The sequence below is a fragment of the Struthio camelus genome, chromosome Z (genome assembly GCF_040807025.1).
Source record: "Struthio camelus isolate bStrCam1 chromosome Z, bStrCam1.hap1, whole genome shotgun sequence".
Taxonomy (NCBI): Eukaryota; Metazoa; Chordata; class Aves; order Struthioniformes; family Struthionidae; genus Struthio; species Struthio camelus.
Window position 1 is genome coordinate 86,622,574 of NC_090982.1, and position 25,860 is coordinate 86,648,433.

The window sequence follows — 25,860 nt, forward strand, 5'->3', positions numbered from 1 at the left end:
CCCCGCTCCGCCGCGCCGGGGCCGGCAGGAGGCGAGCGAAGGCCTCCCCCCCCCTCCTCTCTCCCCACCGCCGCCGCCGCCCCTCACCACAGCCGCAGGCCGCGCCCGGAGAGCGGCTGCTCCGCCGCCGCCCGCGGCCCAGGTAACATCCGCTCTCGGCTGCCGCCCGCCCGCCCGCCGAGGCCGCCCGCTCCGCTCCCCCCCCCCCCCACTTTCCTCCCTCCCTCCTGCTCTCCCTCCTCGCCCGCAGCGGCCCTTTCCCCGCCGCCGCGGGGCCTGCGCGGGTGGGTGGAGGGGGCCGGGGGGCCTCCGCGCACACGCCCCCCGCCGGGGGCCCCCGCGGGCCGCCGACCGGCCGCCCTCCGCGCCGTCCCCTTCCCGGGCCTTCCCCGCCTCCTCCGCTTTTCCTAAAAGAACATATAATCCTTCCCCCCCCCCCCCCCGCCGCCTCCCCCATCCCCCTCCTTCTCCTCTCCTTTTTTTTTTTTGGGTGGCCTGTCTTTAAGATTTTCCTGCCAGTCTGTCCCCAGTTAAACTTTTCTCCGCCGTGCCTTTCCTGCGGACCGCTCGCTCTCTTCATGCTCTCTCCCGTGCGTCGGTTACGCCGTGTGTTTTTGTTTGAGGTGCAGCGTGTTTAGTTCTTCGAAATCTGCCATTTTATTTACAGTAATAGCGAGCTGCGTGTTTAGCCTGTTCCGAGCTGGCCCTGGGCTGCTAAGTACAGGAGATTGGTTAAAGATGCCTTTTTTTTTTTTTTTTTTTAAATCTGTTCTTCCTTCCCCCTTTCTGGGGGTGTGGGTTTTTTTTGGGGGGGGGCGGGGAGGTTTGCGACTTGCTGCATAGTTGAGTCTTACGGGATTAACCGCTGAAGGTTGGTTGATTTATGGGGTAATCTGGTTGTGGGTTAGATGTATTATTACTTAGAGCCCAAATTGTACTGCTACTAACCGATTGTTGTCAAACGCACACGGTCAGACTAGGATCGTGGTGTCTTTTACCACCACCTCTCAAATCATCTTGGTCAAGAATGGTGTGCCACTGTCAACAGGCTGTCGTATTTTAATTTGTAAAAGTCTTGTAGTGGTGCTATTTGATTCAGGCATACAGCTAATTTCGTGTAAGTTGATTGAAATAGCTTTATTGAGCTGTAAAATTAAACATGTTTTTCTGCTCCGGTGTCACGATAAGTAGGCAGCTTGTCCTTCTGGCCCTCTTCTTATCTTGGCCAGATTACTACTGGAAGGAGTTCTGCTCACTTTGCATTCGTGAACCTCTTTTGATTTATTTGTTGCATAAGCATGCATATTTAATATCGATATAGAAACTATTTCAAAGAGCTGAAGTCTAAAGAAAAGCAATAAGTGTCTCAAACTGATTAGAATTTTTTTTTTTTTTAAGTAGATGACTCTCTGCATAACGCATTCAATTACAGCTGGCACAATAGGCGTGTGGGTTTGGAGAGGTATCAGCTTATCTAGGGGAGAACAAAGGTTCTCGGAGCAGTTTGTTCGATACTGTGGAGGAGCAGCCTTCACCGTGCTGCTGTTAAGGTCCCGTTGGAATTCTAGGACACTGTTTTCCTATGTTGTTAACCTTGTGAAAAACTCTACTTTTGGTTGGGGCTGGAATTTTCCATGCTTGCTTTGCCCAGAGGTGACTTTTTTTTTTTTTTAAAGCTTGAACAAATGCAGAGAACATTATCCCTGTGCAGATTACAATAAAGAACAGATGTTATCTAATACACCTATTGCTAGGGTATCGAACTGCTATGTGCAAGTGAAAAATCACACCACTTCTGCCTGAGCAAGGTTTGACTCTTCCTTTTATTGCTTGGTTTAGCCACGGTTGTGTCCTCTGTTTGTGAGGTTTTGACAAATTACTGTTTGTCCTTATTGAAGGAAGGCTTTTGCAGAAAGATGAATCTTGCAGAATGTCCTGGAAAAAGGTTCAGTTTAGGCTCGTTCTGTCCTTCTATGGCAAGCGCTTCCACGGCCGGTGGCTTTCTGAGCGCGTTCTCTCCTCCTTTTCCAAAGTTTTTATCCCCTCCTTATCCACTAGTGTCTGTTCTGAAAACAGACCTCTTGATAGGTCAGGCACGAAGAGTGGCTTCTCAGATGTGATGTAGCGCGAGTCTCGGCGACTAGATCTGTGTTGCTGAAATAGATCCAACTGTATGTTATGCTAGAAGAATTTACTGCCCTTTCCAGTCTTGTAGTGTAATGTGTGGTCTTCCTTCTCTGGCCGTGCAGAAGCCTGTATTGAAAAGAGGAGTTTTTGACCTGTACGCTTTCTCAAAAATAAAAACTAGGGAGGGAAGGGAAACTGAAATGAAAAATGTAGCTTTCTAGGATTATGAATGTGTGTTTATGTAGTCACATCAGCATGGTAGTATTAGCTATTTCATAGTGTCCTGCCCCCCACGTGCAGTCAAACTCAAAGACAGAAAAAGGATTGGGGGGCTTTTTTGCTGTTGTATTTGTTTCTTGAAGGATGGTGAAAAAAGTGGAACCTTGTGCAGCGGAAACGCTTACTGCGTTCCATGGACTGATCCGTGTACAGGGTCAGTCTGCTGCGTTAATAAAATGCTTTTGAAAGCAGTTGAAGCGAAGAGGTGGAAGCTGAGGGGAGTAAACAGGCTGAGAGCTACAGTTGGGCAGCTAAAACCTCAGATTAGTTTTCTTCCACACACAGTTGCTCACACTACTTCACGTGGAATAATTTTAGGACAGCTCTAAGCAGCAACTCTTTCATCTTAAAACTCTTCCCCGGTTCCTTCTATGCTGTAATATATCTTAAGTTTTTTTATCTACTGACAGTGAGATGAGCAGAATTGATACTGATGATTCAAACAGTATTCTGGCTAATGTACGTTGTTCCCGTAAAGAACGGGAAGGTAGCGTAGTACCTGCTTAGTGCTATTTTTGCTTTTGCTCTTTAATACTAATTAGTCTTATGTCTACAAACATTTTGGTCCTGTTCACCCTTTGGGCAAGGAGATAATAGTCTAATGTGCTGTAAAGTATCCGCAGTCAATTCACTTATTCATATCTTCATCAAATCATGAACTATCTTTTTTTATTGGTTGATGGATTTTTCTTTGTCATGTTTATCATGAAACTTCTACCACTGCGTTATTAAACAGCAAAACTCTGTAGTAATGTTTTGGTGTTCAAAAACTGTCGAATATATATGCTGCTTCTGACTTCTTTGTGTGTGTCTAATTTTGGAGGCAAGTGCTTATGCAAGACTTTTTCATGTCCCTTACCCATGTGAAATGTTCTAGCAAGATGCCAATTTGTATGCTATTCTAATGAGCCAGTTTGTTAGCATTGTGCTACTGCATGGTATCAAAATGTTGGAAATCTGTGACTGAGATTGCTGTCGCTGGTACATCTAACTCCCAGAGCATCACTGGCAGCTTCAAACCGCTCATTCTTATTTTTTTTCCTTAAATACTTTCCTCAAACAATTGCCTTCACATTTGCAACTTAGAAATTTGTTTTTGATCATCAGGATATTTTTCTCATTAATTGATTCTTTCAGCGTATCACTGCCCAGAATTACAGGCGGTACATCTCCACCTTTGACAGTGCACAGCACCATAGGTCCTTATCTGACTGTGGTGTGTCTTTGCTACCACAATATAAATGATAAATGTCTGTGTTTTTATTTTTTACTTTAAAGCTCAGACAGTATGAACTCTGATAGTAGTAGTACTACTCTGACCATTGTAGTAATGGCTACTTAAGTTATGGTGCATCATCAAGAATATTCTGCCCGCAGTCTTGCTGACTTGCTTAGACTGTTCTGCAATACGTTACAATGGAGAATGGCCAAATTATCTTAAGGTTCATAGCATAAATAGAAATGGTGTATTACACGTGGTGAATGCCATCAGATGCACTTGGTTGCCTGACATTGTCATCTTTATCATCCCTTTACTTGCTTGTAACACCTGCACTTGCAATGATACATCAGTATTAAAAATTCTCAGGGTTGTATATTTCGGTGCACCATAGCAGTTTTGGAAAAATACTGTGCTTAAAAATCTGTATTCATATTATTTGGAATGTTCTAAGTCAAAATACAGAAGCTAAGGTGACCCATGACTTTTGTCTGATCAGTGTGTACTACAAAATCCCTAACCTCTCTCAGCCTTGCTGTGTAAAGACTTCCTGGAGAAACAAGAGTTAGAGCCCTGAATGCGTTGTTTGGTATTAGGCACATGTGAAAATCTTTCTCTCTTTGGTTTTAACACTGCAGACCGGTTGGATTTCTATCACAACTGTTTATTTCAGACTTCTCGTGCGTGCCATTGCAAATCCATCTTGCGTTCTTTATTCACTTTTGACTTCTCGGTGCGTTCTGCCCCGTCCCCTACCTCCACCATTTGGCATGTTTATCTGCCTTCTCCTTAAGTGTTTTTGGGCCTTCAATACACTGTCTGTGTATGGAACATCTTTCCTGAACTAACCTGCAAGACTATTTGCCTTTCTGCATCAAAGTCTTTCCAAAGGCCCCCTGCTGTCCCGACACGTACAGAAACTGTTTGTCTTACTGTGCTAAGATTGTACTATATTTCTTGGCACTTTCTAATTAAATACAGCAATTACCATTTTGTTTTAAAAACTGAGATGCTAAAAAATTTGACTTCATCACTCTTAATCACGCTGGTTCTTGTATAATTTGTCCTTAAAGAATTGGAGTCTTTAAGGGAGTGTCTCAGGTTGTCTCTTTCAGAAAATGCCTGGTTTATTGTGGAAACTTACAAATAAAACATATGTTAAGAAAGTGGCATGGAGGGGCTTTTGGCCCTTTGCCCGCGTCTTAAAGTAATTATCCAGTGGCATTTGGACTGTCACATTTTTAGACTGAGTTTCTTGGTGAATTTGATCCCTCAGCAGCTGTGATTGGCTTAAACCCTACTGTAAGTGAATAGGGTAGTGTATCGTATCAGCAGTGGGCCTGGATTAACCGTCTTGCCCAAGCTGTTGGATTGCTGGTTGCCTGTATCGTGTTGCTCTGGGTTATGTCCCTGACTTCCAGTTTCATCCATAGCAGCCTAGTTTTTCTTGTGTAAGCATGCTATTTCCTTTTCTCGTTTTGAGTAAACGTTTGGTGGTTCTGCCCAAATTGTAAAGTGTGGCTTCTGACAGCTGTATGAAGTTTTGAAAAGACAAAGAGGATTACATTTTGTGGGAGGAGAGCGGGAAGATAGCGACTTGCAAATGTTAAAAAGCGTTCATGTAAGGTTCTTAATAGTATATGGAGAAGAACTTGAAAGTTCTTTTCAAAAATCTGTTTTTGTAACTTCTCAGCAAATTTCAAACATGCTAGGGAATTTGAAATGAGTTGTTTGAAGGAAGGGGACTTTCAGATAAGTTATAAAATTTGCTCGGCCATATAGCCTGGGCGCATTGACAGATATTTAGATGAAACTCGTGGTGTTTTTAACAGCCCTTGCACTTAGATCTCTGAGCTCTGACTTCAGTTGTCTACTACTGTAACAAGACCTCTGTAAAAGCAAGGAAATCAAGTCCATGTGTTTTTTCTAATCACAAAAAACAGAAAAAATTAACTTTCTCCTACTAAAATTCTACTCTGTTCAGAACGTGTGCATGTGTGTCTGTATGTATGTCTTTGCACACTTTTTTGATTAAAAGTGTCAAAAGATCCCCTTTGTTGAAACGTATCTCAGCAATTCTAAGGCCTTGTGTGAGGCCTTCCAAATGATGGTATCTCTTATATACCTCGTATGCTGCATGAAGGGTTGCTACAACTATTTGGAAGTCATGCCTCACACTGTTTTTGTTACCCTTGGCTTTTGGCACGTATAAGCACTTGCTCTTAAGTTATGCTGGCTTATAATATTACCTTGCTGGTGCAGCTGAAGAAATGCTGGCAAACAAGGTGGAATATTAATTTTCTGTTCCATGATCCATTGCTTCACCCTTTGGGTGAGATCTCTAGTCTGCTTTTTATACTTTGCTTGTTTTTTTTTTTTAGTATCAGCTTGGCCAGGAGCACCTTGCTTGCATAAATGGGAATGATCTCCTGGAGCTGTTAGCTAGCAGTAGGTTTTCATAGTTGTTGCGGAAGATTCTGGGCATTAAACTGGGTCTCCATTTTCTAGTGGTGTAACTGAAATGATTGCTATTTTGAGAGACAGAATTTAGTAGTTGATCTGAGAATAGTGGAATAGATTGGGTCAGTATTGTGCGTACTCTGCTTTACTACCATAGGATAAACGTAAATGAAATAAAGGCACTGGCATGGAAGTAACATTACTTTCACCTACAAAAGTCAATAATGTATTTGATTTTAATTATATAAGATAGCATACTGTTACAGATGCGTATGTTTCTAGAATCTGTTTATATTGTTCAGGTAACCATTTTTGGCAGAATTGTCCACAGAAATGAAAGTGAGGCATGTGGCACCAGTGTTGCATCTTTAATTTTGAACAGCTGCTTCATGTTTTGAATTTCATTGCCTAGGCTGAAAAGATGCATCACCCTTCACCACGGCAGTGTTATGGAAGTAGGATGGACAGAAGAATTATAGTATTTGTCCTATTCTGCATCAGTCTTTAAGGAAGAGTTTCAGTTACTTATCCGTTCCCTGAGACGGGAGCGTGTTTGCAGTAGATCATCAAAGGTGTTCTTAATTACTTGTCATTTTAACAACTTTTCTCTTCCAGATTTATCTCCTCTCCCGAGGATCTTATTCTTGTTACAATTCTTAGACTATCACAGAGCGGTAATTGTTACACGCTTCTTTTATAACAAACCTACGTATTTATATTTTGAAATAAATTACTTTCCATAACATAAAATGAGGTACTTCTCTGTAACTTTATAGCTTCTTATGTTAGTTTGTCCCATTTTTCTTCTCTGTTCCCATCTTGTTACAGCAATAGGGAGAGAAATACATCTTGCATTCCCGGGTAGTCCTCATCAGGTGAAAGTGAAAACTTGGCTACAGACACTGCGTCCTGCTGTCATTTTTCTCACGTTCTCCATCTCTTCTTGCTACCCTCTTTTCCCCCGAAGGACTTGCACCCATTGCTGTTTCCATGACCGTTGTGGGTGGAGGGAAGTAAGAAGGGCTTTGCTCCGTATGTTCAGCTCTACCTATTGCACCGCAATGCTAACCTTTAGCTGTAGTGTGGGATCACCTACTGAGGGGGAGTGCTAAATTACAGGAACGATATTGAAGTCTCACGCTTGCATCAAATGAATTGAAAGTTAAATCACACAAATAAGTATAATGTTGTTTTACAGAACATAACAGCGCTCCATATCTGGGGGCATGTTAGGACCTTATCTTCTAAACATATAATGCATTGAAATTGCATCTTGATTTTATTTGTACACATAAAAGTAAGAGAGTAAGAAGGTGTTAAGGCACTTCTTGAATGTGTGACTCAATCAAAGATAGGCTTGTAGAACTGCTTTGAGAGATACTAAATTTCTGGAATGTAAAAGAACTTGGCTTATCTGCAAAATCTACTAGTGCTTGTACTGCTTCAGAAAAAATATGTCACAGCATTTATCAGTATATGCTAATTTGATAGCCGCTAGCTGACCGCCTTGTCCTGTGAATCAGGTTTGCAACATGAAAGATAGAATCTCTCTAAAGGAGGCTTCTAAAGGAAGGCTTCTGAATTACCACGCAATTACACACCAGCAATGTGTAACGGTATTCAAAATCCTAAACAAGTGGCCTGTCTTCCAAAAGTGCTGAACAGTCAGAAGCTCCTATTGAATGCCGTGGCAGCTGACGGGTGACTCAATGTTTCTGAAGATCATTCCACTTAAATACGGATGTATTTGCTTGATCTTAGTCTTCTGAAAGTCAGCATGCAAAATTCTCATTCATAGTTTTAGGGAACTACAGGCCTAATAAGCATTTCTTTATTTAAAACTCTTTTGGCTAATATCTTTATCTAGTCACTTATTTATGATTACTCTCTTATGCATATCTGGGGTGCTGTTTTATATTTAAGGAAAACGATGTTCTATTCTGTTTTAGCTGGCAAGCTTTTATAGATTTATGCGAGTACTGGTTGCCATGGAGAATGACTGGCAGGTTAAGCTTGACTTTTAAGAGACGTACTGAGTTGAAGTACAAAACAGCTAGCATTGAGGGAGAAACTTTAATAGCTAGGTAAAACGACCTTACTCAAACTTTTAGGGAATTGTTTGTCTTTGGGAGAAATTAAGTCCAAAAGCTTCTTTACAAAAGGAGAAAACTATTGACAATGGAGAGGGGGGAGATTTGTGATGTTTTTCCCGAGTATACCACAGTACATTGTATTCAGGTTGAAACTGGAGAAAATATTAAATAGGGAAGACTTTGTTTCCTTATGTAATTGTGCTGAAATTGTCTTACGTTATTGTTTTTACCAGACAATAAACGATGCATTCACGCAGTAATTTGCCTGATGCATTAACTTTCTAAATTAACAACCCCCTGTTATTGTTGTGCGATGCATTCATTTCCAATAAATAGTTGCTACTACTGTTGTATCTACTAACAAATGGAAAATTCCAATGCAGTAACAGGTCTTTGACTGGATGTGTTCCTCAGATACGTGAACAAACTTTTTTCCCTTAGGTATTGAAGTCAGATATATTTCATTGAAATTGCTTAGAACAACATGTTAGTTGTAAAAGACTTATATTTTAAGCTTACTCAGAAAATGTAAATGTAATAAAATCGATAATGTATATCTGCTGCCGGTGTTTTAAGAAAGTTAGGCCACATAGTTGTTAGGATTATATTGCCTGGCTGACTACCTGAACCCAGAGTTGCTTGAAGAAGCAAAGCAACTTTCTGACAGCATTAGACTCCTTTTTTGGTGATTGCACAAAACCTACTCTCCTAAGTCTCTGGATAAAACAAGATAAAGTGCAACAATTAGTTCCTTCAGAGTTGGCAAAGCAGTAAAGCTCTTCTCCTGAATTATGGATTAGAGGGACCTGGAAAAGGATGAGGTCTGCTAGTTCTGAAGAGAATGACATAACGAGCAGAAACCGCTCCAGGTGTATTTTCTTCACAAATGAGTTTGAAGGCCAAATATGTTACGATGAGCTTATTCCTTACCCTTATGTTTAGTGTAATTAAGGCACTTCTGTTTGACTGAGATCATTGGGAAATGCTTTTTGAATGGTTTTATTGATTTGTCTTGATCCGCTAGCTGGAATTTTCATACAGCGCTGATTTATATAAAAGTGTGTTAAGCTAACGGCCAGATAACGTTTTTTGGCTCTTTGATTAGCAAAGAGAAATACTAGAGTTAGTCTGAAGGCAGAACATAGCTGAAATATTTTAACAGGACCATTAAATACAGCTGACACATGAGTCTCATTTACATTTATGCTTCTTCACTATTTAAATTTTGTTTAAATCAGTGCCCCTTGATTCCCAGTCAGTCTTTTTGCTTGATTTTGTCCAACCAGTGGAAAACATAGGAAATCAATGTCACTGTTCTCCTTTTCTTAATTCAAAGCCTGTTCATCCAATAATCTGTACCTTTCAATATGTACATATTCTATGTACATGTATATAAAAATAATCTTTTTAAAATATTATTGCTAGGGAAAAAGGAGCCTTTATATCTAAAACTGTACAGGCAGTGTCTTAAGCATGTTTTAGCTATCATGGGACAAGCAATACAGTTTTTTATGTGCTTTTAATATCCTGCACTTAGCTTGAAAATGAAAGAAACAAAAAGCCACAGACTTCCTTAGAAACATGATCTGCAATTTGTTAAAACCAATTCTAATGTAGATATTTTTTCCTCCTAGGTTTTACCAAGAGACAGTACATCTAACACTTAACTTGGATCATCTCTTGTTCATCAGCTTGAAAATCATAACAGCCCCCAAAACTGACATTTGATCTGAAAGAAAAAGCTGTGACAAATGGACAATATGTCTATTACTAACACGCCAACAAGTAATGATGCTTGTCTGAGCATTGTTCACAGCTTGATGTGCCATCGACAAGGTGGAGAGAGTGAAACTTTTGCCAAACGCGCAATTGAAAGTTTAGTTAAAAAGCTAAAGGAGAAAAAAGATGAATTGGATTCTTTGATTACAGCTATAACTACAAATGGAGCTCATCCTAGCAAGTGTGTTACAATACAGAGAACGCTGGATGGGAGGCTTCAGGTTAGTACAAGTGAAAATCAGACGTTTTCCTCCTAGTGGAATTGGAGCAAAAGTGAGTGAAACAGGATCCTAGAGTATTGAGGAAGAGGTAGCTGTTCTGCTGCGTTCCCCTCACCCCCATCTGTAGGCATGTTTTCGTGGCTGGAGCTTTGGACTGCTGCGTTAGTTTTTTTTTTTTTTCTTTTTCTTTTTCATTTTTTTTTTCCAAAAAGAACAGAAGGCCTTGGATCAGCCATTCTAAATGAGTGTGTGTGTGGCAGTAAAAAGCAGGTTCACGTAACAAATTCAGTTGTCTCTCCTGGTATTTTCACTACAAGCTTCTGTTAGCTCTGTGTTGGTCAGCAGTGTGAAAACCTGTGAAAACCTTGCTGAGATACTGCAAGGGATCTACACTGAGGATTTATGTTAGCCTATGTCATCAGGACTTCAGTACCTGTATAGCTTGGGTTGTGATGTCTTTGTTCCAGGACAGATGTCATGTTTGCTGGCTAGCTTTCTGTCTACCCTAGAAGCATTTTTTTTCATTTTAGAATGGATTGGCATTCTTCTACTTGCAAATTTCTTATAGTATAGCTTAGTACCTCGTTCCTCTTCTTCTGGAGCAAAGATCCTTCATCATCCATGGTGGGAGAGGTGAACATACATACTACATTAAGCATAAATTCTGCTTCTGCCATTTTGTATCCAGTAATTTTTCTTGAAGAATCACAGTGTTGACTTAACTATAGCAAATCCCTAATTGAAATTTATTTCTGTTGAGTACAAATCTTTGGTAAACTGTACCGCATTTTTTTTTTTCGTATTTTGATGATGGAGAAAAGTTGTGTTGTTTTTTTTCTTCTTCTAGCTTTGCTCCTCACTAAATAAAGGGAAATTTCTTGCTACTTTCCCAATCAACTTTTGTGTCTAACTTTTTAGGTGGCTGGTCGCAAGGGATTCCCTCATGTGATTTACGCTCGTCTTTGGAGGTGGCCTGATCTTCATAAAAATGAACTCAAGCATGTTAAATATTGTCAGTATGCTTTTGACTTAAAATGTGACAGTGTCTGTGTAAATCCTTACCATTATGAGCGTGTAGTATCGCCTGGCATCGGTAAGTAGATTCTTGATGTAAAGTGGAACAGGGGGAATAAGATGTAGAAATGTTTTCCTTTGATCTTGGAGAATACAGGCCTAAATTAGAAACTTTAACTTTTAATGATCTAATTATAGATTATTCTCATATGCTCTTGTCCGTCTTGTTAATGGAGTTATTCTTATACCTTTGTTCCAGATTTGAAAGAACAGTTTGTGGCTTTTGTTTGAGCCTTTACGTTGACTTCACACACAATTCTAATAGTTAATGTGTTTCCTAAGAATAATTTAGCATGTAGAGTTGTGTGGTGCAGGGGTACAGTATATGGAGTTGTTAGTACTGATTTGTGTAGGCTTATAAATTTGAAGTTCAAACACTGTTAAAGATTTGTGTTTATATAATGCTTCCCTTTTTTCTTCTCTCTCTCTCTCTCTCTCTCTCTCTCTCTCTCTCTCTCTCTTTTTTTTCTAATAAAGATCTTTCAGGACTGACACTACAGAGTTCTAGTAAGTAGTCCTGTTTACCGTTACATTTCTACGGGTACAAACTGTATTAAACTCTTAAATATATACCCAATTTACTTATACCTATGTATCTCCTTGGGAGGAAGGATAAAGAGCAGGTGGAAACGCATTCATCTTGCCAGTTTTGGAAAACTTTAAGTAGTGTAGGAGAGGCAAATATATTGATAAATCCTTTCAGTAAAGACTGCAGTTTAGCTCATAGGTATGTCCTGCTTTCATCACCTACAGCACTCCACCAAATAAAAACCAAAAAATCCTGACTGGGGAATGCTGCTGATAATAAAAAATGTGAGCACCTCTCAAAGTAGGATATGCTAATTAACTGAATTGGGAATAATATTGTTTATTAAGCAGTATAGCAAGTAAACAGTAGGACTTGCAAGTACAAATTCTGCCATTGATAGGCACTTGAAGGAAGCAGTCTAATCTTATTACTCTGAAAATTATGGGGGAAGTGTTTAAAACTTGAGAGAAATTGGACATTAAGTTTGACATATTCAGAAATCACTCTGAAATTGTACAGCTGGTAACTGCTTTATTTCAAAACTAGAGTGCTCTCTTTTGGAGGAAATGCATGGAGAAGGGGATTTGTGTAACCCTGTGCTTGTACGTTATTAGAAAAAGTTCAAGCAAAAGTGACTTAAATCAAACTGCTAATGTCATGAGCTTTAAAAGGGTGTTCATCTCTGCTGACTTGCATAAGTTGCCAGTGTTTTATGAAAAATGATCTTTTATACAGCGTCAAACCGTAGAGACCAGTAATTAAGTACCTGTGAGTTTCGTTGTCATGCTACTGTTTTTTGCAGTGGGAGGCAGAAAATTACAGTCATATTTTAATATATTTAAGGCTGCTTTAAAATGAACATGAGATTTAATGTAGTTTGAGTTTAACGTGCTCAACAGGATATGTAGAAATAAATTCTTGTGGTCACGATGGTAGTAATTTCCTTATGCTGTATGTGGAATATTATGAATTAATGGCTATGCTGTGGAAGACTGAGTAGATGCTGCATAATCTTTGCATCTGAATTTGTTGTTTCTGGTCAATTACAATGGGAGTTGCTTAAAATTTTTTAAGGAGGACTTAAAGGTTTTTATACGCGGCGTTCATGAATTGTATTGTTCATAGGAGGCTTAGGCCTTGTATGTTCCGACTTTTATAATAGGAATTGTTCTGTTACAAGCACTTACCAAAAAGCATGTTCCCCGCTGACCCTCCCCCCCCCCTTTTTTTTTAAACCATGTTCAATCACACACTGATGGAATAGCAGACAAAATGAGATGGGAATGTACTACTTTGGGGCTAAACTGCTTGTTTGAAAGCGGTAAGCAAGATAAATGCTTTGGTTTGCCGTCCAGTTATGCTTTAAAATTTTTTGCTGCTGGTTTTAAATGTTTACTTGTAATTTAAAGGATGTTTCTCTCAATGCTTTAGCAATGCTTATAGAGGTTAAATGCCTCACCCAGTAGTTTTAATAGCATCATTATTGCTTGAAAGTAGTAGTGCAATTTATAGTTAAATTTTGCAAATAAGTTGGCTTCGCATATTTAAGCATTTGCTTCTTCACAGCTCCATCAAGCATGTTGGTGAAAGATGAATATGTTCATGACTACGAGGGGCAGCCGTCGTTGTCGTCTGCTGAAGGCCATTCAGTCCAAACCATCCAGCATCCACCAAGTAACAGAGCATCTACAGAGCCTTACAGCACCCCAGCCATGCTAGCTCCTGCTGAGGCTAGCACTACCAGCACCACTAATTTTCCCAACATTCCTGTGGCTTCAACAAGTAAGATTATTGAGATTATATGGAATACCACACTATAAAAATGTGAAAGGTCAAAGATAACGGCTAGTCTTGCCGAAAGTAGTTCTTGCATGGGAAGAAATGCATTGTTGCCAGATTACACTGATACAGTGTAGCGGTAACGTGATGTAGGCGGTTTTGTAAGCGCTAGAATGAGGATTTGCTTGCAGCTTAATTTGAAAAATCTTCTCTAGTAAACCCCTTTTTTTCAACAATGAGACTGGCACTACATTAATGTTGCAAGACTGTTTTGAATAGCCCAGAGGTTCAATGATACAATGTTAAGCTGTTGCATTGCCAAAAAGTAATGTGGCTCATATTGGAATAATTGCTGTAGGAATGGGAGAACCTTAATATTTTATTACAACAAGTGGGGCAACAAACTGATCTGTTTGAAGGTGGCAGTATCAAGAGGTTCCCAGACAGTTCTCTTCAGTATTTTGAAGCTAAGAGAATGAGTCTTCCAGGTTTAACCTACTTTTTTTTTTTTTTTAAAACAACTGTGCTATGGTAGCAAAGTAACAGCATAATTTAATATCTTCGTAAATCCAGTGGGGTGCTGTATCTAAGTTTTCTTCTGACTGCTCTGTGTGTATTTGGTACACGTGGAAGAGTCTGAGTAACCAGCATCAAACCTCACACTTGAGTTTAGCAGGACAGTAGAGTATTCCCATGTTACTTAAGCACTGTCCTGCAGCCCTAACTTAGAGAAACCACAAAGTTTGGAGGGGTTTCATATGCTCTGCGTCACTTAAATATCAAAGGTATGTGAATATAATGGATTTTGTGCTATCAAGTTTATATTATGGTGGTATGATATTTAGATAACGTTCTTTAATTTTACCTGCTGACTTTTCTGTTAAAACTAATGATAATTTTGCCAAGCTGAGAGATGTCGTTTGTATTCGTCTGCAGAGGGAAAAAAGGATAGGTGGATTAATTGTTTTGATTAAAAAAACCTGTTGTGCAAAGGCAATAACTTTTTCTCTTCAGTGCTATAATTGTTGGAGCCAAGCGGACAGGAAGAACCTCAGTTTTAGGTTTTAGTACAAGTTTTGAGTGTCTTTGAGAGCCAGACCAGTTTGAGAGTGCAAATCTACTTGTGAAACTGCTTATCAGTTTAGTGTTGATGGCTGAGCTGAAGCCTTTTAAAATCAAATTCTGTTAACCTGTTCTGAAATTTCTGTAGCTTTACTTTAAACCATAGACAAGTCTTGAACCACTTATTTGGGAGAAAAAAAGAAAACCAACACCTTTCCCAGGGAGCGGTCCAGTGATGTATGGAGCTGTATTCCAGCACTATTTGTAAAAATAAAATGCTGCTCAGTTTGTTTTGGAGGAACACATATTTAAGCGAGCCTCCTCGTTAGGAGCAATAATTATAACATGTTGAAAATAAGCACTTATTGGGCAAACTGTTGGCCTGTTTATTCAATAAAACCTTTAGCATCTCTGCTTCCCTTTCAAATTGGAAAATGAGAAGTGAACAAAACAAAGATGCTGTTGATAAATAGAGTTCTCTGCCTACCTCTACTCCTAAAATAATAAGGATGTCTCAGAGTCAAAATTAGCTGAAACAAAGCATCTTGCTTCAAATTCCCTAAGACGCTCTGGGGGGTGGAAGAAAGTACTGAAAACAAACTGTGTATTGCAGTGCCCTCAGCTGGGTGTATTTTCCTACCCAGTAGTGCTGAGCTCTTCTTAATTAAAATTTTGGAACCTTCATGAATAGGTAGTGTGTTCTTTTACCAGGTCAACCTCCCAGTATATTGACAGGTAGCCATAGTGATGGACTCTTACAGATTGCTTCAGGGCCTCAGCCAGGAACTCAGCAGAATGGGTTTACAGCTCAGCCAGCTACTTACCATCACAGTGAGTATATACATATGTGCACTCTTCTTAGTTTTTCCAAAACCAGTTTCCCAATGCTCAGGAGAAGTAGAGGATTAGAAATAAGATGCGGGGAAAAACTCCCTTAAAAACCAACAACTCCTTTCTTTTTCTAGATAGTACTACAACTTGGACTGGAAGTCGAACGGCAGCCTACACACCTACCATACCTCACCACCAGAATGGCCATCTTCAGCATCATCCACCTATGCACCCTGGACATTACTGTAAGTAATGTAGATTATAAAATCCTTTATTTTATTTTCAGATTTTTTTAATGGTGGGAACTCATTTGTGACTATTCCACCCGGCCTGCAAAACCTAATCTTTCTTCTTATGTAACCCCCATTACTGGGCCTAGTGTATCCTGACAGTTAAATATACAAGCTTAATGGACTTCTTTCAGTTAAAGCAGCAGAGAGGAGGCTGAAAATTCAGATAGTATAGATGGTGTCACTATAGCTATTTTACTATAACTAACAAAAACAGCGTGTGTTTTTTTTAAACCTCTAGTTTATAAGCCTTTGTAATTTTGCAATAAACACTTCCTTTGATCTGAAAAAAATTTGTCCAAAAGTCAATACAGAGTGTGTTGCTTGGATCTTTTTCCTTCAAAACTGTGAAGTTTCTGTTTTTATTCTCTTAGAAGTTTTGAAGACTCATCTTGCCTTAATGCTCTAAACTTTAGAGGACATGTTTGTCCATGTGCACTAGCCAATTTAAAAGAACTTTTTGAGAACTTAGGCAGTAAATACTTGTCAGCAGAGCGGTCATACCACAGCCTGATTCATGAGTACACACACACTTGAAAATCTCTCAGGGCTATGAAGTAAGACTGTAACCTCTCCTGTTATGGTACAGGAGTTGGGGAAGGAAAAAAATTATCAAATTTCTAGTGTAAGTGCCTAGAGTATGTGCATTGTTTAAGAGTACAGGGCAAAAAAAACCCTGGAGATAAAAAATTTTTTCTTAATTTTGGTATTCAGGAATGGCAAAAAGCTGGAATAATTCTGGATTTCCTACTACAGTACTTAACCAGTTAACCTATGTGCAGCGGTCCTTGTTCTTGGGCTAGTAGAGGGGAGAATATACTGTGAGGTAACGTTAGAATGACTTTCTAACTTGTCTTTATGAAGAAAAATTGTATTTTAGATCTGGTTATTAAATTTAATTATTCTGTTCTATTAGGATCCCACTTCATTTCTCATCTTACTTGTCAGAAATACCAGGATTGGAAAAACTGTACTGGTGCTGTAGATTCTCTATAAATGTCTTTCAGTGCATGTGTCTTCCCATAATTAATGTTTGTAACTGGATGGTGATAACCACATAGTGCTTTTCTTGGCTACTGCCTCTTCTCCCTTCAGAAAGTCTCATCTTTTGACACCTACCAACGTTGTGCGTGTTTTGACATCTTGTTGGGAGAAGCTGCTCTTACTTACAAAATTATGTTTAAGTCTCTCCTTGTTCTGTGCTGCCTGTAAGGGACCTGTTTAACTTATAAAAGTGGAAAGAACGAACTGACTTTTACCAAGACCATCTTCAATATTTTATTTCTTTAGAAAATTAGTTTTCTAGGGTATTTTTTTTTCTCCCCTCCAGTCTTCAGAAAGTGTTTGTTTATAGTCAAATCAGGGAGGGTGTAAAGAGGATGGAGCCAGACTCCTTTTAGTGGTGCCCAGCGTTAGGACTAGAGGCAACGGGCAAAACCTGAAGCACAGGAAGTTCCATCTGAACATAAGGAAAAACGTTTTTACTGTGAGCGTGACTGAGCACTGGAACAGGTTGCTCAGAGAGGTTGTGGAGTCTCCATCCTTGGAGATACTCAAAAGTGGTCTGGACGCGCTCCTGAGCGACCTGCAGTAGGTGACCCTGCTTGAGCAGGGGGATTGGAGATGCCTCCAGAGGGCCCTTCCAACCTCAACCATTCTGTGACTCTGTGAAGTCCACAGCATCCTGGGCAACTTGTTCTGTGAATGGTGAAACCAATAAAGGTTGGTTTCTGGCAGTAATGTGTCACGTGCCCCTAGGCAGTGATTCTCTCCTTGACCAACTTGAGGCTGGGGGTGAAGCCTAGGTCCTCTTTCTGCTACAACTCCACCATACAATCTGGTTTCTGCTGTCTCCTGGAACTTGCTCTGGCTTGAGCAGCGTGGATAACTGTTGTGCTTCTACTGCAGCCTTTCCGCATGGGCTGTTCAGGAAGCCTGTAAGAGTAGTTCTTCTCTGGGCATTCATCTCGTCTGCCAGGTTTGACTAGTAGTTTCAGAAATTTTGGGCATTTGTGATATCTGGCATCCTCTCACAAGCCTCCTTTCTGTAGGAAAGGAGGATAAAAAAAAGAAAACCAATATTTTTCCTCATGTAAAATAAATTGCATGCTTTCTTTTAAAGGGCCAGTTCACAATGAACTTGCATTCCAGCCTCCTATATCAAATCATCCTGGTAAGTGACATCTTCTAAAATGGTGTGCTACGTGTTCTAGAAACTAGCAGCTTTCTTTTGAGTCTAATTTCTTGTAGTGCGCGCTCTGAAATTTGTGGGGTATGTTTTCAAAAGGGGAGGAGAGAAGGAAGGAACCCTCTAGTGATGAGTCTCCTTTTGAATTTGGACCTCCGTGTTTTAAAGCAGAGTCGTACACTGTGAACTTAATTTAGGTTCCTAAATCAAATCACAGTCTTCAAACCCACACTGAGCTGCTGTCTAGTCCTGGAGGTTTCTGAACTCTAGCTCGTGATTGGATGCTGAAATTTGCTAGGTGCCTAACTTGCGCTTTTGTGCCCGCTTAGAAGCATCATGGAACTAGGAGTCCATCATGATAGCCAGGTATCTTAAAGGTATTGCCCTACTTAGCATTGTGGTGCTAACATCTCTCCTTCTTTGGATTAGAGCGCAGAGGCATCACTAATCATCACTAATTGGAGCAGTTCAGGGAGCTGGGCAGGCCTTGCCTCACAGTGCACGCTACTGTCCTTGCAGATGCAAGGGGGTATTCCATTGTTAGCAGCAACAAAGCAGTTTTGCCTGCATGTCTTTTCGCCCTATTAATATTATTTCCTCAGACACCATGAGTATTTGAAGATGAAAAATTTTAAGGAATTCACACACTCTGGCTTATTCTTTTCTAATAAAAATAGAATAATGCTTTCTTTTAACAAGTTGCTGTGCTGTTGGCTTATGTGCTTTTGTTTGAGATGGATGAGTACCATTTATGTTAATGGTAGTGGAAGAGCTCTCTTTCCTGGTTGCTTGCCAGGCTGTTTTGTTTAGGTCCTCTCACTTTAACTTCCCTTAAATTGAGCGCGCTGTACTGATAATTTTCTTTGCCCTCTCCCACAAGCCGCTTAAGTACGGGCTGCGTGTTACCCTTTTGTGGAAGTGGACTGTTGCAGTCCACACAGGTGCTGAGTCTCCGAAATCCCCAGTAACTTAGGCTTATGGAAACTTTTTGGATTTATGTGTCTGAAAAGAGAAACTCTAACACGTAAAGTACTCACAGCAGGCTTTGCAGAAGGTTTGAAAAGCCAGTTGCTCTCAGCTCGCACAAAAGCGGCAGATGCACATAGGCAACATCACTTTGTGTTCTTTGTCAGATTTCCTTACTTGAGTGTTTGGGCTTCAGTAGCGTCCACTAAGGAATCAGGGTTTCCCTTCTTCACGTGCAGCTTCTTCCAAGTGCTGTCATTTGTTGGTAGCTAGTTTTTCTTTTTAAACTAGTACGAGTTAAAAAGCACCTCTTTGTTATTAAAGCATGTCATTTTGTTCTCCTCCCTTGCTTAATACTTGTTTTGTCCGATGCCTTTCTTGTTTGCTGATAAGATCAGTATCTGATCTTTGAGATGTTTTTCCCCTCTGCCCTTCTTTCCAAAGCCTGTTTGCCTTACAGGGAGGACAGAGAAAACTGACTTCCCTTAGGAGATGGTTACTTTTATATCTCAAGCAAGATCTGTTTGAGAGTTAGTTTCTATCAGCCTAGCTATGGCTAGGCATATATATACTACTCCTTTATGCTAGAGGATTACAAAATCAAACCACAGTCATAAGGCGCAGGGGTGAACTAGAATTATAAACTGTACGAAGATTTGTGAGATCATCTTGACTATATAGAGAAGACACAGTTGATATGCAAAGATACTAGCATTGGTATGTGATCAAATAAAACCTGCAAGCCCATGGTCTTTGTAGCATATAGTATTTTCTCTACTAGTAAACGTGTCTTTGTCCATCTGAGCTTGCTTATGGGCATGTGCACTCCTACTCTGAAAGACAAATGCAGCTACAGAAGGCCTAATGGATCGTCTTTAATGGGCTTGTATTTTTTTATATACGTTTCAGTCTGTTAATTGTTTATCATCTTTAGCTCCAGAATATTGGTGTTCAATCGCGTACTTTGAAATGGATGTGCAAGTTGGGGAAACATTTAAGGTTCCTTCAAGCTGTCCAATTGTTACTGTTGATGGATATGTGGATCCTTCTGGAGGAGACCGTTTTTGCCTGGGCCAGCTTTCCAATGTGCACAGAACAGAAGCCATTGAGAGAGCAAGGTATTTTACAGAAAAGTTTCAGCTGTCTGTTGTGTTTCATATTTTATACTATGTTTTTCGTCTGTGTCTCCCTTTTGAAATTACGAGTATGGTATATACTTTCGAGCTGAATTAGCTATAGCAGAATACGTCTTTCTAGGCCACTACCTTAACGCATTCAAAATGTGAACTGTGTGACAAAGACCTTTAGTGCTTTGCAACAGCACGTTGCTTTTCATTGCTTTCAAAGACTGCCTTCAAGGATAAAATTAGCAACTCGTGCCATTATGTATGCGAGCTGAACGCTAGCTCTCCGCACCACAAATGGAGTAATGTGAGAGTAAGTGCAATATATAAATTTGTCAAAGTGGCGAAGGAAGGCTGATGAAGAGAGCTAGCTGGATTTTTGTTTGTTCTTACTGTGCACGCTCTGGACTTGGATGTGGAAGCACAGAGAACCTAAGTGATCTTGTAACTTCTTTCCTTTCCTTTGAAATGAAAAGGAATAAAATGATTCTCTGTCTTCAAAACCATCGCATTGGGACCATCACAGTTGCATTGTGGCCATCAAAACGTTAGGCTGCTGTACTATGAGCTAAAAGAACATACAGTTCTTCCTTAAAACTTGAACCTGTACTTGAACGACTTCCTATATTAGAACCCTTGTGGGATTTTACACTTCTGAATAGCACCCTGAATGTGTTTGGTATCCCAGCTCTGTGGTGTTCGTGAACATGATTACAGCTATTTTAGTTACTACTTCAGTATCATTGCTTCTGCGTTGTTTCCCATGTCTCTTGCATGGTATTACGGATGGGTTTTTGACTTTACAGAGTCTGTATTAACTATATGCTCTATTTTAGTTAAGATACTCTAATTTCCACTGCTCGTGTGAGTGGAGTGTTTTTGTTTTCCTTCAGAAGGTAAACTGTGGTATCACGGGCTAGTGAGCTGGAGAATTGTTCTGTGGTTTATTTAGTAACGATCTAACTTACAGTATGTAAACGCAAGTGCATTGGAGCTGTTTTCGTTTTTAAGGTTGCACATAGGTAAAGGGGTACAGTTGGAGTGCAAAGGAGAAGGTGACGTGTGGGTTAGATGCCTCAGTGACCATGCAGTCTTCGTCCAGAGTTACTACCTGGATAGAGAAGCAGGGCGTGCGCCAGGTGATGCTGTTCACAAGATTTACCCAAGTGCATATATAAAGGTTGGTGTGATGCTCTCAGGTGACAGTTTGGGGGAAAATGGCATACGCTTGTTTCTTGTAAATGGTAGAGAAGATTTGAGAGACTAAAATAAACCCAAGTAATTTCACATTTGATCATTGTGGGGGAAAAAAAAATTGTTTGGTCAAAACCCCCTTTCTGTTTGACAGGTCACTTAAATGACTTTCTTTTGAGGGGAGAGGGGGGTAAAGAATTCGAAACTGAAAGTATCATCTAGGTATTAGGGAAGCAACTTATTTTATATTTTGTTCCAAACAATTTCCATAGTAGTTCTTGTATTTTTAGCTTTATGATTTTAAACTAATTACTACAAAATTTGAGTATGGATTAGCTGTTTTATTCACTTTCTCTCCAAAGCCAGAAAAATAAAAAAAGTGTATATAATTGCAAGTTAGGAGTGGTTTTAGTGCGTGTTTAAAGCATTACTAACATGAAAATGCCTAACTAACGAACCACGAGCCACAGAAAGCTACCTAGAAACAAATACTTCTGGGAAGATTCTTAACCAGACTTCAGACTTTATTTAGGGCTTTAAACTTACACACTTGCAAAATCATTCTTGAGTTAGAGGTAAACGGTTTGAAATGAAATTTTTCAGATTCTCTTTCCTTTAACTTCAGTTTTTGCAGACAGGTTGTATAATGAAGGTGGAAAAAGGCCACCAGCCTCTTTCTAATGAGAGCAGAGTTCTTGATATATGTTAGGGCCCGGCCTGATCAAAGAAACGTAAAATACCAACAACCTGAAACCTAGCTACTGCAACTGCAGGCCTATCAGTTGTTGGTGTTTCTTTTAAATGGACTATCAATAAAGCAGTGGAAAAGTATAAAGTCTAACAAAGTTGAGCTGGACTTGCTGGCTTCCATTTTTACTTATATGCCTAACTGCTGGAAATCCCAGGATTTAGCTAAAAAACCTGCATTTCATCGGCCTGTTGCATCTTTTAGACTTTGATCCCGCAGTTGGTTCCACATAGGATACTGCTTTAGCCTGCTCATCTCGGGCAGTTTTAAATGATTGGGTTTTGGTATAGCCAGTTGTGCTTACATCAGATAAAGTCGGTAAGAATCGACTTGAATGAATGAATTCTGCTAGAAATTAAACTAGTTAGGGAAATGTTGTTCTTACCCAAGTGAAGGGTGAATCTGGAAATCGCTCTGGGAGGGTAGAGCGGCTCAGATTATGGGGGAAGGAGGTTGAGGAATTCTTTCCTTCATTGGTACCTCTACATAGTGCAATATTTATTTTTTTTAAAGGTTTTTGATTTACGCCAGTGTCACCGTCAGATGCAACAGCAGGCTGCCACTGCCCAAGCCGCTGCTGCTGCCCAAGCCGCAGCAGTAGCAGGAAATATCCCTGGACCAGGATCAGTAGGTGGAATAGCCCCAGCCATTAGTAAGTACATACATTAACTCCTTGGTCTTCCTTTTGTTTTCTTTGAAAACAAATAATTCTCTTCTCCCTCTTAAAAGCGCTGGCACACTCTCCCTGGCTTCCTGCAACAGCACAAACAAACTTGAGGGGGGGGGGCTGGATTTGGGCAAGGTGGGGCTGAGGTGGTATTGAAGTCTGTATTCGTTCCCTTTGTACCTGCTTTGCACATCAATTTCTCACTCTAGTCTTCTGGGGATACTGGGTATTGGAAGTGGCTGCTTGTACTGTGAAAAGTGTTGCAGGATATGTTATATACAAGGTCAAATAGCATGATTGTATTACTTTAAATGGAGAGAGATTTTTCTGCTGCTTAAGCAGATCCAAGTTTGAAAAATGATACTTGAGAGCTAAGCTTATAAAAATGTTACTAAAAACAATGGGGAGTACTGGCCACCAAGTCCCTGACTAGACTTAAGGAAACTTAATATTAAGGTTAAGATGAGGAGGCAGCTCTGAGGGTGTTTTTCTTTTTTTGAATTATTCTGCAGCAGAGTTTTATTGGTTCATAAATTCTAGATCCTTAAAATTATCTCTAAATAATTGTAAAATTGTGAGCATTTATGTGTGTCAGGCTTCTTTAGGCTCCATAGTGTTTTCTGGATTCCTTGTATTGCTGAGTGTATCTTTCCAGCTGCCTTAAAAAATGCTGAAGGCATTTTGATGAAAGTATTTAACTTTTGTCTTAGCCATAGTCATGATTAGAAGTTTGCTTACTGTGTTCATCTCTCTTGTTTTATCAGAGTATGTAACTAGTGTCATTTTTTTAAAACTGAGCTTCCTGTGGCTGATGAATCTGAATTCTTATGCTGAAAGTGTAGTGTTTGACAAACTTCAAGAAAAAGTGTTTTTGACTGGATTTGTTAAATGGGGTTTAAGTGTATTGCGTCACATAGGACATTTGGTTTCATCATACGGCTGCTTTCATTGTAAGGAGGTGTTGCATTTTAACACACCTTAAAAGACTGCAGAATGATGAAAAAGAAAGTTTAAGTGGAAGAAATGTGAAATCGTTGCTGCGTTCATTATATATAGCACAGATCTAGAAATATTGATTGGCCTTGGCTATGATGAGAGGGAACTGCCCGTGGAGAAAGAGCTAAGCCAACAGGAATGGCTAAACAAAGAGGTGATAAAAGAGCGTGTCTGCGAACACTTACTTGAAACCTCTCCTATTCAGGTTTGTCAGCTGCCGCTGGAATTGGTGTAGATGACCTTCGCCGCTTATGCATACTCAGGATGAGTTTTGTAAAAGGTTGGGGACCTGATTACCCAAGACAGAGCATCAAAGAGACACCCTGCTGGATTGAAATTCACTTACACCGTGCCCTCCAGCTTCTAGATGAAGTACTTCATACCATGCCTATTGCAGACCCACAACCTTTAGACTGAGATCCCTCTGCTGCACTGCTGTGGGCCATTATATTGTGAGGATGGTGGATTGTAAAATACAATTCTGTTTATAACCTGAAGATATATTTTACTTTTGTTCTGCTTACTCTTCTAAAACCAGGTTTTAAAAATGTGTTTGCCGCCTTGCTCTTAGCAGAAAGAAACTGAACATGCAGAAGTTGGATTTCGGTTATTTTCAGAAATTAATTGTCATAACACATGGCTCAGGGCTTAAAGAAAAAGGTAAATGCCTTATAGGGACTTCGCAGTATTGGGTTTGTTCCCTTTGAAGCTTTCCCTCTCTATTATGGCAAATTGATGATAAGCCTCACAGGAGCCTTTTGTATGCAGAATATATATTATATATATATTTATATCTGAAAATTCCTTCTAATAGTTATAAACATTTACCTTATAGTGACTTTTAAATTCCAACTGATTTGTGATGTTCTTTTTAGAGAACAAGAGTTAACAGAAGACTTCTTCATTTTGTTGACTATCTTGTTATGGTTTTTCCAGAATAAAAGGTAGAAGCTGCCAAAAAATGAGGGATGAGACATACATTGTTGGCATTGATTAGAAATAACAAGGAAAAGAAATGTTGCTTTTCCTTCACTAGTTTTTAAAAAGATATCTTAGATTTTTATTTATATAGACACGTGAGTTTTGGAACACTAAAAGAAATGGATACTTTCAGTGCTGGCACTCAATTTAAATATAACATGAAATACCCAGTCTGCAAAGTTGCCACTTAAATTGCGTAATGAATACCTTAAGGCAAGGACATATTTTCATAACTACTACTGACTTCTTTGATCTTACTCAAGTAAAACTTGGCAGGTATTTTAAAAAGTTGCATGACTCTTTTTACTTGCATATACCATTAAATCATATATCAATATTTAGGATCCAGTTTTTGTATCTGTTCACCATTTCCACTCAGGGCAAGATGGCAAACTTGTTTTTATACCTCTTGGTTATTTTAAGCCCTATGCCATCAATGACCGTATCAATTGGCAATGACTTTGTATAGAGATTTATAGTAGAAAAAACTGCAGATGTATTGACTGTATGACAGATACAATATGTATGCTTTCTCTCTAGTTAATAGTATAAATAAAATTATGAAAACTCTGATTTTTATAAATTTAGTTTGCTTTTATTACATAAATCTTCTCCTTGAAACCATTGATCTAGAGTGATGGATTACTTTCCTTTGAAAGACCAGCAGCAGCAGCAGCCAATAGCGGTAGGATTTTTCGTTGATTTAAGTTTGCCAGGCAGCGATTCCAATTTTTTTTGTTTTGTTTTCACTGCTTCTCAATAAATATATGTCCTAAGGATATCTTTTTCAGCTATTTGATGGGGCATGAGGAAGGAGCAGGAGGAATTCTTTATTTTTCAGCCTGTGTGTGGAGAATGGGAACTTAGTTATAACAGGCTCCAACTTAAGTGCTGTGTTCAAGCACTGCCAGCTCGGTCTGCCTGCAGTGCTTCACTGAGCCGATCTGGCAGCACAGTCCTGGTGGTTAACATAACTGGAAGTCTTGGAACAGATGATTCAGGATCTTTTTGCCAAGTTTCTTGCATAGATTCAGGAATCTGTAGAGGGCTATGACACGTAGCGTTTAGGTATTACTTCCCCCATACTTTCAAATTCTTATGAAAGAAGTCAGCAGTCATTGTTTCTGCTTTCCAGATGGAAGCACAGAAGACGTGATTTCAAAGTGATGGTCAGAAATGAAACAGTTTTCTCAATATTTTCATTAATAGTGCTGCCTTCTTCAGATTAACTTCTAAGGAGATGACGGGGTTTT

General features: G+C 39.6%; 1 protein-coding gene across 1 annotated transcript; it reads left to right on the forward strand.

Moving 5' to 3' along the window:
* Nucleotides 1-4: 4 nt before the first annotated feature.
* Nucleotides 5-24,186, forward strand: LOC138064443 (mothers against decapentaplegic homolog 4). The gene is made up of 11 exons (XM_068927024.1): nt 5-142; nt 9,813-10,178; nt 11,097-11,271; nt 11,730-11,759; nt 13,348-13,563; nt 15,588-15,698; nt 17,866-17,916; nt 19,832-20,015; nt 21,033-21,201; nt 22,477-22,615; nt 23,832-24,186. The coding sequence occupies exons 2-11, from the start codon at nt 9,930-9,932 to the stop codon at nt 24,041-24,043; spliced, it is 1,536 nt and encodes a 511-aa protein (XP_068783125.1). The 5' UTR covers nt 5-142; nt 9,813-9,929; the 3' UTR covers nt 24,044-24,186.
* The last annotated feature ends 1,674 nt before the right edge of the window (nt 24,187-25,860 follow it).